General features: G+C 40.8%; 1 protein-coding gene across 2 annotated transcripts in view; it reads right to left on the bottom strand.

Annotated features, from left to right (window-relative positions):
- Positions 1-16,400, bottom strand: part of LOC140311949 (cytosolic carboxypeptidase 6-like) — a 265,883-nt gene that overhangs the window by 3,526 nt on the left and 245,957 nt on the right. For both annotated transcript variants that reach the window (XM_072389569.1, XM_072389568.1), the window contains 2 exons: positions 9,777-9,929; positions 5,154-5,316 (listed from right to left, as the gene is read on the bottom strand). In XM_072389569.1, the coding sequence (XP_072245670.1) occupies positions 5,154-5,316; positions 9,777-9,929 (316 nt within the window). The remainder of the gene's footprint in view (positions 1-5,153; positions 5,317-9,776; positions 9,930-16,400) is intronic.

Here is a 16,400-nt window from a genome sequence, read left to right as displayed (position 1 = left end):
AAATTGTGCCCCTTACACTATTACAATATTTGCATCCTTGAATTGAAAAACTACTTGTCTATGTAATCTGTCACAGACAGATAAAACATATCTTTCTGAGATGCTTTTTACTCCTAATCACGTTACTGACATGTAAATGTCTAAATGTGCTGATGGTGTAATAGTTAAAAATTCAGGTCAAACTCAGGTGAACTCACAGGCCCCTGCAACCATAAATACCATTTAAATACTTCCACTACAAATAGGTCCTAATACCTAATATCATAGCACATATGACATATATGTACAGTAATTGTATGCTGTAGATACAAACACACACCCTGTTACTATCCTTTATGTCTTCACTGCGACCTCTGGAAAGTTTTTGGTGTTTTCCTCAGTTTTCTTTTATCAGCAGAGTTCGGTGCCAGTCCTGGGCTCTTTGGCCAGGCACGCTCAGCGACAAAAATATCTCCCGGACTCACCATGCGCAGATGGTCTCTCAGCTTGGTTCGTCACGACTCACCGTCTATTACAGGAGGTTTTGTGATGGACGGTCAGCTTCTGAAGGAGATTTTCTTCCGCCGAGTATATGACGGAGACACAGAGGATGCCCTGACTGCAGTCTGGCTTGTTGCCGGGGGAAACCGTAGGGTCTGGAATCAGGCTGTTGCTGCAGCAGGAAGTGATGTGTGTGAGAGCCAGGAAACAGTTGGCGAGCTGTGACATGGATTAGAGTGTTGGGTGGTGTGGAAATATTCAGAAAAGCTATCTCGGCAGCTGCAATCCACATTCAGTTAATCATTGTTGAATGAACACAAAGACTAATACTGATGAAATTGTTTGTATTATGTTATCAACTTCACTGGATCCAATATCATTATCTTTGTGTTATCATTATCCATTACTGGGGAGGTCACGGAGGTGTGTGTATGCAGTGTGTCAGCATCTTGCCTGCATGCCGCCGAGGTGCAGTCTTGGTACACATAATAGTCTCATCTAATCAATAACAGGTCATTGTCATGGCTCAAGGGCATGCCAGGTTAGACGCTGATGAGATTATGGGGCATGCGAGACAAAAGGGAAGGGTTGTTTACTGCAGCTGTTTGCTGTCAGCACCACATTTAGCGGCTTTCACCGCCACGTCTCTCGTGCCTTGTCCTGCCAGACAGACAGACAAGGTGACGAACAGACAACACGGCCCCAAGTGGTAAAATGAACAAGACACGTGGAGAATGCCGTCTAGATTGGACAGGAGTTAACAAGGAGACAAGCAAGAGGACATTCAAACCATCAATATGAGCCACTGGCAGGTCCTGTCAGTGCACTGACACGTAGAGAACTAATTATCAATGCTAATTAAGGGGCTAGTCAACAACAGCAATACAGAAAGGGACGTTTTTGTCCTCAGTAGCGAATCAACAGACAGAAAGACCTCACGTATAGTGGTCCAAAGGACAACCAGGAGCTGATTTAAATCCCGGCCAGGAGAGTTTCACTGTCAAGGAGACAAGCTTTCCAACCTGAGTAATGAAAAAAGGTGAAAAGATTTCTGAAAGTATAGACTCATAGCTCTAATATGCAGCAATGAAAACAAACTATGGACCATTTTCTATATTTCTTTACTGGACTCATTTCGCTAAATTGTTTTGCTTCTAATGTTCAATAAAGAAAGGTTCAATGCTATTTTTATATTCTTTCTTATGACTGTCGTTAATCCTTCTTTTATATCTGTGTTTTCTTTTGATGGAGAGGAGAATGTAAATAAAGGAAGATTAAGTTGGAACAATGAAAAACATATTCTTCCTGCCCTAAAAATGCAGCTGTTCACTGTCACCCCTAACACTTCAGATAAATTCTCACTAAGTTTTCCTCCTCAACAAACTCTTTCATTACTTTAAACTTGCTATTAAGCAGTGCTCATCTACTGTCAGTAATTCCGCGTCTGAAAACTGTTCCAGCTTAGTCACAATTTTACTTGTACAGTCCCTCTCAGTGCCTGAACTTCAACTTAAACCTCTTTTATCACTGTCAATTCAGCTTCTTTCACTACCTGCATTTCCACTGCCACTTCAACTTGTTTCAGCATAAAACTATTTTCAGCGGTGAGCACAACATAAATCATCCTCAAAAAACACAGTCTCTCCTAGTTCCAATGATTTTTTTTCAAACTTTCCCAGACTCTCCATGAACACCAGCTTTATCAGCATATACAAAAACTAGCACAACACAACTGGAGATGTGCATGTGAGCATCTTTGAGAGTACTCATGTGAGGGCACCTGCTCATCTGAGCATGGCAACAATATTCGTGCAATCAACTGTGTGTATAAATCCGAGGGTCTGTGTGCGTATGCTTACTTGTATATGTGCATGTCTGTGTGATGTGATGTGTATGATGCGTGTTGGTGAAGCATATTTGCCTCCAAGCTATATCATTTGCATACTTGTCACAGCTTGTCCATTGGGTGTCAGGTTCAGTGATGCATACTGTGTTCCTTTGGCAGCTCCGGTATTCATGGAGTCCCACTGTTACCGCGAAATGCACATCAAGCGTTGCTCGGCTGGCAGACAGGTGTCACACACATGCAGAGAATCAGCGCATCTACCAATTTGTGACGTCATACAAATCTGATGAACAGCCAAACAATCTTGCCCTTGATTAGGTAGCGAGTGACCTCCTTTGATGGAAAACTTTTTGGAATCAAAAAACTGTCTTTCTACTCCGAGTATCTGAAAAAGAATAAATGCTCAACTCAAAGAAAAAAGAAAACAAACGTCGAGGGATGCTTTTAATCCTAAATGTCTTTCAAAGAGTTCTTCAAAGTCATAAGAAGGCTCCCATAAAATACACATTCTGCACCAGGACACACACGTAAAGCTACATACACACACACACACACGTCACAAAGCATCCAGCTGTGTTTTGAACAGGATCCCAGATTCTCTCAACCTGGATCAACTTGACTTTTAGGTTCAAATCACATTCTGGATTAGAGAATCCATCAGAACATGCTGTTGTTTAATTAAAAGAAAAAAAGAAAAAAAGAAATTGGCTAAAAGGTTTGCAATCTGGCTCTGGAAGATGCACTACATGCCACTCTAAGTGCAGAGCTGTAAGCATGCAGGAGCTTCACTTAACATAAAACATACAGGACATGTAGGAGCAGGAGCATGCACACAAGGAAACACAAATGATGTCAAATGATTAGAGGACGATGAGAAGTCAGACACACAAGAAAGGCTCTCCCTGCTGTTTCAGAGAAGAGCATTCTCAGCTTGACTAGATGATATAATGAGCTGTTATTTTGTCGGTGATGAGATGAGAGGAAAGAACAATGTCGAGGAGAGAAGAGGACAAGTGAGGAGAAATCCAAAACAAATACACACTCACACCCACTCACAAAGCATTACACCTTTTCCTGAGCACCTTCAAACTGTGACAAAAGTCTTGGTTGTTGGAAAGGTTACGATTTCAATTCTGGTTGGCTGCAATTCACTGCCGAGAAGAACGTGAGAAGGGAGAGATGAAAAGGTGAGGGCAGCACATTTGGGAGGTGGTTTGAGTGAGAGGCCAAGGTTATTACTTATTTTTCATGTATTAGTTTGGGGGTACGCGTGTACATGTGAGTGTTTGTGTGTGTGTGTGCGTGTGCATCAGGTGAGAAAAGTGGTGGGGTCGGGCAGGTAGAGGGAGGGGGGATGCTAAAGGTCTCTGTTGATGATTTACACGCTCCATTGAGCAGGCTGCTGGGGCGTAAAAAGTGACATGGTCGGTTCCTTCAACCTGCCTGACCCCAATCTCCACTCTACACCAGGTCCATGTCAGCCTGCCCACCCCGTAGAGCTCCTCCTCCTTGGAACCCTCAATTCTCGCAGCTCAACAAGCATACAAAAAATAAACAAAAAAAAAAAACAAAAGAAGAAGTCCTACTGGCAAAACTGGAGTCTTAAACGTAGTATGACCTTCAGAAGAAATACTCGCACAGGAAGGCAGCTCGCTCCCCTTTTTCTTGCTTTACTCTAAAAATACTGCCGTGAGCTTGAATGAAAATATAGAGTAGTAGAATTAGTTCGGGGTTCTTTGTTTAGCATAGACAGCAGACAACTGTTTCTATGAGAAGCAATAAAGAAGCATTAAAGCATTAAAGTGACAAGAGTGTGCAGAAAAAAGCTCATAACATATACTGCATAATAATGCAATAATGGTTTAGTTTGGACAGCAAAGAGCAGGCTTGTTTTTATTTTGCCTCTTTATCCTCCTCCAGAATGCATGTTTATCTGTCCCGAAATAACTACAAAAATATATCACCATAAAGATTTCTAGTGACCCAATAATCTTGAAATGATTCTTTTTATTTCTTCATTTTCATGTATTATTGAATTGTACCTTGGCCATGGTGAGGAAGGCTGCCAGCTGTTGGCACTAGAGGGCACTAGGGCTACGTCTATATCCACCTGCCCCTCCACCTGCAGTGAATGTGCAAGAGAGCTCATACTTTTCATATATATGGTCCTTATCACTCTCTAAATCTCTCTTTCCTCCTCTTACCTTTCACTCTTCCAGTAAGATCTCAGACCGCTATCGGCCATCTCTCAGGAGCACCTCAGCCCAGAGAAGGTCAGACGAAGGAAAACTTCTTCCCATTTGCCTCCATTAAGGCGTCTGCGACCTTCAGCTTCAGTGCTAAATCCCTGTGTGTGTGTGTGTGTTCATGACTACAGTTTACAGGAATTTTGTTTGCTCTATTGTTCCATTGTTTACGAGAATGAAAGCTTCAACTGTGCACACACACGGCACTACATATGCCAAAACAAGCTCTCTTTTGAAAATGAAAACAATAGATGCAGATATCACACCCTTGTTCTGTCACTGAGCATCTGTCGCAACAAGAGGCAGCAAAAGAGCAACATGCTTTTTTACTGAGAGCACATGACCCGACAAATACATTCACGCACGCATGCATGCGCTCTAGCAAATATTAAGATAATGACTCCGACTTCAGTGGCAGACTAAAGAGTGTGTGCTTGTGTTTTTGTGTGTCAGATGAGGGGAGAGGAGACATAAAAAGGGGCCATAACAGCTGCTATGTACATTTTGAACCTCGTATTTTCTTTTTTCGTCCACACACACACACATGCACACACACACGGATCACACTTGATGAAGGATACAAGTTTCCTCAGTGTATGGCACTGGGGCGTTGCTGCCAGCTGTCATGTAGCTGTAGAAAGACACCTCGAGAGTGTAGCAGTAGGAAGTGTCGTCAAGGAGACCGCCAAGGAAGCGCCGTCCAGTCCCGGCCTTCACCACATCTCGGTTAAAAGAGGTGTTGGACTAGAGAAACACGTGGAAACACAGCCATGTGTGATGTATTTATGGTCAGAGCAACTTTCAAGATTTTGGGTGAAGTGCTTGTGTTACTGAGCATCCCATCCTGTTTAACCATCTTCAGCAACTCTATAAATCCTGAATACCACAGACACCAATGAGTTTACTTTTCAAGAGTACAGCAATCATTCAGTTTGAGAATCTTAAGGATAAGATTATTTCACAGAAAAAAGGATTTACAGTGAACAAGCTCGGCAAAAAACCTATTGATTATATATCTTTAAAATTATTTACTGATTAAAATAAAAAAAGTAAAGTAACAAAGCAAGTTTTTTGTGGGAGACTCTTCAAAGACTCTCAAGTGGTCCTATGGTCATTCCTTCCCCTTGGCTCCCATTGGCTCCCCATTTTTTGTCAGTTCAGTGTTTTGATACTTCTGTCTGAAAACACTAAATTAATTCAATCTGCCAATCATCAAACAACAAATTTCACAACTAGCTCATAAACCATAGCAGTTAATGAGACAGATATACACATTTATGGATTTAAAGAAGACCTAAAACAGAGAAACAAAAATGCTTATGTTGCTTCAGGTATCGTGGATGTTTAAATAGGTGTCTTGGTTGTATAAAATACCATGTCGGCTTAGAATAAAGGGTGATAACATTGTGATCACGATGAGCTTTTCTTTTTTTTTTGAGTGGCTAAAAACCGCCCAAAAACATGCATGTTAGGTTAATGGTGTCTCTAAAATTGTCCTTAGGAGTGAGTGTGAACGTGCATAGTTGACCTGTCCAGAGTGTACACAACATCTCGCCCAATGACAGCTGGGATAGGCTCCAGATATTCAGAAAAGCTAAACTGTCAAAAGAGAGAATTTATAGAATTTATGTTTTTATCTGTTGAAAACTGCATGTGTAGTTCAGTCCTTTACCATAAGAACATGGCAAACCCATCGTAAGGGCCTGCTCTACACACAGACTATAAATTAGAATAGATGCTGCTCACGAGACTGCTTCTGACAAATAAAGCCATTGTGGAAGTAGCTGAAAAAGTAATACCACTGATAGCCATCATTCAAAAAACTTCCATTTCTTTGGTCACTGTGGTATCATTGACTGGATTCCTTTCCTCTCATCAGTATGCTGCAGGTCTTCTTGAAAATAGTTTTTATATCACATTGAATATTACATCTCAAAGAAAGGTATGTGTGTAAATGGTTTACATTCATTTTAGCACCTTTTTCATTTTGTCTGGATTCTACGAAGTGATTTACGTGTTACTCTTTTACTCACTCAATATATATATGTGCATTCTATATACAGTAAGCAATCTTTACAATCGCACACTGTGAGTGTTCAGTTTTTTTGTCCAAGGACTCTTCGACACCTGGATGTACTGGTGATCAAATCACCACCTTCCTGTTGTTAGATGACCACTTTATCAGCTGAGTCACAGAACTGACTGTATGTATGGGCAGTCAGGTTATAAACATCTGTCTTTAGCTCTGTCTCTCTTTCTAAATATTCTGGCCCTAAAGAAAGCAGCTTTAAGCTCTGTACACTGACTTTATCAAGCCCATGAATTGTACTTCATGACGACTGCGGTGCTACTACTAGTTTCCGGTTCCAATCACACACCAACTCACAAGGTGACCCAACACCAGCTAAGATAGTATGGTAAGTTGAGAAAATGTGTATGTAATTTCATCAATTAGTACATACAGTACACACTGAAAGATTTTAAAAGATAAATATTTGACGCACAGTATGAATTTACTTTTGTTTGAGCGTACAAACATAACTGCTATGTGCAGTATTATCTCCGTAATAAAAAACACCATCATGTCATGTTATTTTGTTGCCACCACAACTAACAGGGAGCAACTTACTTCAACAGAGTTACACAAAGTCATTACAAACCCTGGCTGTAAATGGGTAAAGTCGAAAAAAAAAAAAGAAAAAATCTATTTTAGCTTTGAGTGTGTCAGCTATACTACACAATACGATGGCGTCTTGGGAAGAGAGTGGAAAAACTTTCCATTCACTGTCATTTCACACTGCAGTAGTGAGAGTTGAGTTGCTGAAGTGCAGACTTGGCGACCACCAATGGGAGTTTGCCGTGATTGTGTTGCGCTGCTGCTGCACTGGGCTTTAGGTAGTGCTGAATGGGCAGAGGGACGAAAGCGCAGTAAGGGAGATGACCTCTGGGCCAGCTGTCACACAAGCCATACTGAGACAGAAAGAGAGTTTCTCATGATATGGAGTTTTACTCGTCCTTCATGACGCACACCAGCGTATAGACACTAACAGCAAGTGACATTCTCATAGATGTGTGGACAAACATCTGCCTGTCTGACTTCTCTTAGGTTGGCTCTGAGATGTCACGGGTAATAAAGGTTATTCTTTAATATGCGTGTGAAGGGCCTCTCTTACGAAATGTCGCTGTCACTACGTAAACAAAGGTCATTAGAGGTGAAACAGGGCTGAAAGGACACTGTTTGGTGGATAATGTATCTTTATGAAAGGGTTTTCTTTGTGAGGCTGTGTGAAAGAGTTTACACCATCCTTTCTTTTCGGGAGCTTTAGCAGACCACCTGCACTGCTCAAACAGACCATCGAGGCCTACTTTGACAGACCTGTGCTGCCTTATGACCTTCGCGTTTTGAGACCCTTTCAAGTTTTCTACATGCAGATATCTGTTTTTGTCATTGACCTACACAATCTTCTACGATGAAAAAATGAAAACATGGTGTTGGAGTGTTTTGATAATTTGTTAATTTGTTGAAAATTTAATTTCCCATTTAAATAAGTGCTTGTGGCCTTTGTTACGACATCTGCAATTAAGTTCTGGTGCATCCCACTGCTATAAGTGATACTTGAGGTGCTTCCACAACTTGATTGCAGGCTACCTGTGTCTAATTGAATTAACTGGTTGTAATCAGGGAGGGCACATTTCTATCTATATGAGGTCCAATAGTTGCAAGTGTCAAAGTAAAAATCAAGGTTGCTCGAAATATCCGGAGACGTGTGAGACACGTTTAGGTGTGCAGATTTGGCGAACGCTTCAATAACAATTCTGCAGTATTTTGGGTCTATCTAAAGTAAAAGGACCGTGCTTATAGAACTTATAGTCTAGCTGACCAGTCAAAGCACACTACACTACAGGCACATCCACCTATTCACATACAGGCTTACAGCACGTCTTAGCCTATACATGTTACAGGTTAAGCTGGGCTTTCTTTCTCTATCACACACATTCACTCATTGACAGATCAGGAGGCAAAGTGGGGTTCAGTGTCTTGCCAGAGGGCACTCGGGGTCAGGGGAAGTCATACCACTGACATAGTTTTGAAAGGAATTTGAAACACATATATAATTGCTGGATGCAGAGTTATTTAGTCATCATTTGAATTGAAATAATTTCTCCAAGAAAACCACCTGCTGCGTACCTCTAAGAAAACAAACAAGTGGCTTCAGGGAAACTCTGTCCTGAATCGACAGATTTAGGTCCCGGCTTGATTGGGTTCGGGTTTACCCAACCAAGAGTCTGGACCTGAACCCAGTAGAGCAAAAACATTTTTGCCACAAAGAATGTAAGAAAGGCAAAAATGAGCCAAGTTTAAAGTACTTTAATCCCATACTAAGTGAGAAAAACTTTTAGAAAACCAGTTTCACTTTGTTTTTACTTTGGAGTTTGTAGGACAAGATTGATACCAATGTGTATCGGCAAACCCCCATCGTTAATGTAAATTCATCAAACTTATTTTACACCTTAATTGAAAAGATATTTTCTGGATGAAGGATGCAGACTCCCATGCATAATTTATTTTCATATTTCTGCGACGTCAGGACATCTACCATCACAAATATTGCACATCTAATATAGAACTGAATCAATATCTAAAATAAATAAATTATCTGTGTTTTTAAATTTAAGTTATTTCGTGTTGCTTTCATAAAGTTTGTTTTATGCTTTCAAGTGTTTTTTTTTAAAAATTATCCTCGTCTCTCCTGTGGTCAAGGTGAAAATCTCTGCTTTCATGTGCTCCTTTCCTCTTCACACCTATCTCCTTAAGTAACTCAACATCTTCAGTGTGAGTGTGTGCATTTTCATTCAAGTCCTCCGGGTGCATAACTTATTGCTAATTAATTCATGCATGTAATCTGGGAGTTTTCGTCTCACCTAAAACCAATGAAGCATATGTTTCTTAAAAACAACACCAAGCTAACGCATACAGCTTCACATCACAGGTACCCAGTCCAACCTATGTTCTCAAGCGTCTACCATTAAGAGTGCAGCAGTTGGCAATTCAGTGCCTCACTGAACACCTCTTCATCAGTACTTGCTGAGATAACACTATTTCATGCACTCATTCTGAGCTTAACTCCTCAACCAAAGCTGGTAAAATTCTGGTCCTGAGCCCACCCCTATAGTGAGTGTGTGTGTCTGTTAGTTTGACTTACAAAGGAGAAGTCTGGTGCATTTTGGCACAGCAGTCTGGGGAAGACAGCCTGTCTCTGAACGCGCTCCTCGTCTTCAAACACATTTCCATACATGAAGCCGTTCAGCATTGTGGAGTGGGCATGAACATCAATGTAGAACTCCAAACTGACCCGCTGATGGGGGGAAAAGAGAAAGAGAACAGAGAAACTGAGAAAATCTTTTGAAAAACAAAGAGAAACAAAAAAACAGCAAGTCAGCTGTGATAGTTTTCTGTCAGATAATTCTCCGCCCGGGAGAAAAGATGGACTTGGCTTTGACTCACGGGATTACCTCAAAACCTCCTGACAGCGTGGGCTCAAAATACTGTTAAACCTGAAGGGAGCCAATCACCCACACATAACTTCAATCAAGCTGTCCTTCAGAAGGGCAAAGCATGAGTACATACATGGACTGGACTGGTGAGCTGAGAGGAATATGGTATAAATACACAAAGTCTCTTGTGGACTCCCCAGATTCATCACATACACTCAACTTATTTATCAAGTTAATACTGACTTCATATTGAGTGTGTAATGTCCTCTCTCTGTAGTACCTTCTGTGTAAACTGGATTTGATAAGATATGTGTCTCTTGCTTGACTTCGTAAGCCTTCAGTCAACACACACGTGCGCACGCACACCGTGTGATACCTAAGAATAACATATTCTCGAACGTCTGGTCATAACGTTTTGTATAACCCAACAACCTGCAGGACCCTCACAACATCCTGCATGGCTTAGATGTCTAATAAACTGTGAGACCATTTCTACCTACTGACTGCTCATAAAGTTCAGTGTTGGACAAATATTGATATAAAAAATGTGCAAAGTGAACTGAAGTAAGATTCAACACGCGTGTGAGGTCATAAAAAGAAACTCTAACACTGATGGAATAAAACTGAAATGTTTCAAGCCTATGTAAAATTCAAGGCTGGTGTCCCCACATGGGGTGAAAGCAGCTGCTGTTGTAAGAATATTAAAGTGCCATTTAAAGCATTTACCTACTATTTTGTGCGTTCACTTTGGAAAAGTGAGACTTTGAACTCAAAATGAACTAAAACGTGTCTCGTACTTGTAAGAATGAAATACCCACTCACAGTACAATGAATTGCACACAGAAAAGCACCTCACACAAGTTAAGTTGTGATGAGAGATCCAGGCGACAAATCCAGCATATTAAAACTAGTGTTGCAATACATCTGTAGTTGGTTTGTCTTGAGTTATTTTAAAGTTGGTAAAAATATAAAAGTTTACTCACAGACCCTGTTCTGGCCTCGGAAAACAACTGTTGAGACTTCAGAAAGAATTGCGGTCAAAGGTTAGGAGCCAAAAGGCATGAATAAATAGACTGTTCTAGGTTTAGAGCTGCAGGTTACATTTTTGGGTGCTTGTCTTTCAAAGTGTAAAATCTGGGGGGGGGGGTCATTGATCACGTTGTAGATTTACGAACGTTTCTGGTAACAATGTTATTTACTGCAACAAGGCACGTGTTGAACTTTGCATCTGACATTTCTGTGATGGTTGTTGCAATGAGGAGGTGCAGCTGAGAAAAAAAGAGCTCTTGGAGGAAGAGTGAGAATTGTCACCATAGAAGCAGAGCGTATCAGATCAAGTTTAGTGCGAAGGCATGTTATCATTAATTTGCCGGAGTTCAGAGAGGTTTCAGCCCAAAATGTTTCCAAAATGTTCCCGGTGTCTTCATTTCCCAAAATAGCATTTGGGAATTGAGGGTTGGAAAATGCAATGATGGCCGGCCAGTCGATAAGGTAAAGAATTAAACCATCAATAATTTTTACACACTTTGACGTTTAATCACTGTCCATAATTCTGAACTGTGGAAACATTTCTCTCTTGGAAAACTGAAGCCTCGGAACACATCTGAGAAAGTAAAAATCCAATAATGATGTAGGCAGATTCTAATTTTATCTGTTTTGCTCAAGTATTTTCAGTAACTTAATGAGAAATAAGCAGTCACTTTTACACTTAACGAATATCAATGTAGTAATAATCATAGCAACAAGCTGGGCCTGTGCTAAAGGTGATACTATGGGAAAATCCCTTCTTTTCTGTGCTTGAGAGGATATAGTTGAGCGTCTGAAGTCATCAACTTAAAACCTAGAAAAAAAACAAAACCCTGGAACAATCTGATTTCCCATTTATCAATGAATAAACCACTAGTACAGCACTGGTACAATCACTGGTAAATATTGCCCAATTAAGTAGTGCCCCTAAATACTTAAAACACGGAAGAATGGAGCGATGGTAAAGTCCAGAGGTAAAGTCTCCAAGTGACGGAGAAATTATAAGCTCAGTAATCCATGCTTTCAGGTGTGCGTGCTTTAACAACTTGGCACAGTTCAAAACATGACTCACAACGAGTCAGCTGTCCACTGTCACACTGCAGATGAGAGAATTGTAAGTATATGTTAATGCAACTGCACTTCAAGTAGTTTTCTATAAGTTTGGTGTGCAGTTTTCATTAAGATCTCAGTAACCTGTTTGTGAAAAAAGGGAATAATGTGTCTCCTTTAACTGTCCACAACTGACCATCAAAAGGTCTGCATGTCTGCGACTGCACAATTATTTAAGATGCTCTTGATTGATTACTCACGTTGGTACTTGATTTGCATTGAGGCCCCAAGCTTATTTGCTCTGATTTGTAAATCTGGCCCTTAATGTATTGTTACACACTGAAGTTTTTTACCGAAGTAAAATGGGGAGAGAATTATTTCAGCATCTACCTACTGTCCATTTATTGCATTTGTGTTATCAAAGCACATAAAATATCAACATTTAGAGCTGTCTTATTTAAGATTGACTCAGACATTCAAACACAGATCTGATTTTAACCGACTATGGGATTGTCCTGGTCACTATTTCACAGTTCTAGACAATAAGTGTTTAACTTGTGATCCAGCAGCCAAAATATGTTTTTAGTATGTCTTCAACCACAATCGTAAAGCTAAACAAGGAAAGAAGCAGAAGTGGCCAAAAACAACCTCACTTCAACAGTCTTAAACTGAATCTGATAAGGGCAGCCACACAAGCCTTCATACAACACCCACACCAACACACCTTCTGACCCTTAACTATAGTGCAACACCCACCAGCACCCCTCCTCTTTGCCTCAACTCTCTATCTTATCACTTTGCCCCGGTTCTCCTGGTTTTATCCTTCAGCTCTTCTCCCTCTTTATCTACTCCCTTCTCTGCTCATTAAAGATTCAGCACCACACCTTGTTCCCTGTGGGTCATAAAGAAGAGGAGAGGAAGGGAAGAATAGGAGGAAAGGGAAGAAAAAATATGGACAAGAGTGAAAAAGAAACTAAATCAAAATCAAAATGTGGCTCTGGTAACGTGTGCGTGTGAACTGACAGAGGAGGCAGGGAAGAGCAAACAGAAAAAAACAGAGATGGGCAACAAGGAGAGAGAAGGGGAGGGAAGAAGTACATAAAGACAAACAGTGAGGAGAAAATGAGAGAAAGACAGAGAGAAACATAGAGCTGTGTGCAGAGAGATTGGCAGGAGAGAGACAGAAAGAGGGAAGCGGTGCTTGGGCGGCCCAGGCGACGCAGTGTGGCTGTGTTTGAAATTCAGCTCACAGCCAAAGCAATTTCCTGGCGGTGGCTGTGCTGTCAGCTGCTTGGCTGGCTGGCGGTGAAATATGGTGGCTGAGAGTCGGCCGCTAGCAGCCCCCGACAACCTGATGGATGGAGCCCCAGAGGAGAGAAACAGCAGTAGGAGCAGGTGGGGTTGGGTAAGGAGAGGAGTGGTGGGTGGGGGTGGGGGTGGGGGACAGCAGAAAAACAAAAGAAGAAAAGAACAAGAGAGGAAAAAAGCTAAATGCAGCCAAGTGAACTGTGGTCGTGATGCGAGGTAGACAGAGTAGGAAATTTACAGCTAGACAAAAAGGGAGAGTTAAATAAAGGATGAAAATAAAGAGAGGAGGGGTAAAGAAAAAGAGGAGGGGAGGAGATGAGGGGATTGTAGAAAAAGACACAGGTAGTGAGATCCAAGTCTAACAGACAGAGGAAGGAGGGTGGAGGGGGATGGAACCAACCAGCCAGGATTTCGATGAGAGAAACCAGCGTAATAATCACCTGGGTCTCCCCCTCTGGTGGGGGTGAGACAGTGGGAGGAAAGAAAGTTGGAAAGGAGGAGTAGAAAGAAGAAGCTGGATAAGAGAAAGATGGACAAAGAGGCGATGAGAAGTGGCACACTGGGAGTAGTCGACACGTAACTGACTTGCTTCCATGGAATCTTTGTGAATAACTGAGATGATGCACGACTGCAAATTCAAGGCAACTCTTTCATTTTCTATTCAAATTCACTAATTGTGGTTTTAAATATGAATATCAATATGAATATCAGTCTCCAACCCGTCTTTATGTGTTATAGGAATGTTCACACAAAAAGAATATGACACAAAGTGCTTACCCAATAAATGAAATAAACAATAAAAAATGAGTTTATGAATAAGAGGGAACATAATAAACCCTCCCACCCACCTCCAAGCCCAAAGCACTACGAAACTGTCTCCTGAATAGACGACTTCAGGAAACGCAATCATAAACAGATCTCATCAATCTTACAGATTTTCAATGAGGAAATGCCAGTGGTGGGTAAAATTTACATTTGTACTGTAAGATAAAAAAAAAATCAGTCAAGTAAATTGAATAAAGAGACATTGAAATAAAACATATAAATAAAAGAACTATCCTTTAATTCATCCAAGGGCGAAAACAATAAACCAGGTGGTAAAACAACTGACAAATGGATGGATGAATAAAGGACATAAATTAATCTAAAATAGACATAGAATACAAAAACAATAGATAAATAATCAAAAACATACACCAAGAGGGGAAATTGGCAAAAATTCAAAGATAAATATACAGACGAATAAACACAATTTAAATAAAACCAGAATAAAAATTTCAGGTCTTGAATTTGCTTTCTAAATATCAGTCTGCTCCAGTTGGTTCTTCAGGAGAGTTGGTTCACAGATTGAAATTATATTAATATTAACAAGATGCCTCGCTGTAGGTTTTAGTTGTTACTTTGGGTAGAAGTAAAGGGACCTTTCCAGAGGACCTGGAGGTTTTGGAGGGTTCAAGATAAAAGCAAGTCAGATCCACCAAATGTTGACTGTCACAAATCTAGAGTGGCAAATGACCTGAAAACGGAAATCAACAGCTCAGCCATTATGGAACAAATTCATATTTGTTCATTTGTTGTTGGTCAATGATCTTTGGTCAGACATCAGAAGATGTCTCAGTGAAGAAAAAAAAAAACTCCTGAGGATTAATAAGTAATTTAAAAAAAAACGTTCTTAGCTGCAGTGCAATTCGAAAAGCATCATCTTTATAGACCTGCGTACTGATTTGTCTTATTCCTCATGTTATGCTGTAAAAATAACAGCTTCTTTCCCGAACTCTGGTTTCAAATGTGAAAGCAGACTAAAAGCAAATCTAAACTGTGCCTAAATCAAAAAGTCAGCCGAGGACTAAAAGTACCAAAAAAATATGTTGACTGGGGTTTCCAGATATTATATTATGCCGGCAACAGGAAAGCCCACACCGAAAGAGCAAATAAAGTTCCGGGAGCACAAATGACAAATACAGCAGCAAAGCTACATGACTCACTGAAGAAGACTGTCAAAGTGACTTAAATACAGAGACAACACGTTTAAAAAGAAGATTCAGCATCTCAGTCCCTATCGTATCAACAGAAGTCACAATGATTATAACACAAAAGGCTTCCACATGAAGCTGTGAAGGTCTCCTTGAAGGACACAAAATGATGGGCAGTTACAGCCATGGAGCGCCAACAATGTCATGTCCATGCTTACCACATTGCTCAGTTAATGCCTTGTCAATCAAACAAGGACGGCTCTGAAGGCCCCACCACTGTGATTGATGCTTCAATTAACAACCCGCTCTGACCTCCAGAATTGTTCATTTGAAATTGTAATTAAGCAATTAGGGGCAATTAAGAAACAGAGACTCCTGAATGAAAGTCAGAAGACAATTTGAGAGAGTGAGAGAGAGAAACAGAGAGGGTGCGAGTGTCCAAATTAAACCTCTCAGAGAGAGACAAAAGCCCCATCTTGCTGCAGAAACTCCAGCGAACTTTCAACTTGTGATGAACTTGCGGTGACGGCAAACAGTTTAGTGTAAAACCTAGAAGGTCAAACAAATGAAATTTTGTCAGACAAGAGCTTATCTGCCGCATATTAATTAGAGCGGGGCGCAGAAGTGCAGTGGGTGCCATAAATGGTGGGCTTATCTTTACATGGAAAGGAAAAGGAGCTGATTGAAGCAGGATTACAAGCTCCCGAATAAAGCTTTTGGCATCAGCAGCATACCTTTTTTAGGAGAAGGGGGGGGGGGGTCTGCAGCTTGTTCAGGAAAAAATTGACCCCTTATTACAAATGCAGTGCATAATATACCATGTTAGACTTGCAGTCTGTGGGAAAAGGGCCAAATACAATGGGCTATAAAGTGGGTAGATAGCTGACCATTCCTGTGGCCTTCCCCTGTCCTCACTGTTAGTACACCGGTCGAGTTGTCTGCTTTTGCACGCCATATTTTACGGTGAGAACAGCT

The sequence above is a fragment of the Leuresthes tenuis genome, unplaced genomic scaffold, assembly GCF_036924035.1.
Source record: "Leuresthes tenuis unplaced genomic scaffold, fLeuTen1.0.hap1 SCAF_7, whole genome shotgun sequence".
In the NCBI taxonomy this organism is placed as follows: domain Eukaryota; kingdom Metazoa; phylum Chordata; class Actinopteri; order Atheriniformes; family Atherinopsidae; genus Leuresthes; species Leuresthes tenuis.
Note: the sequence above shows the minus strand (reverse complement) of the source record. Positions and strands in the feature narration are given on the sequence as shown.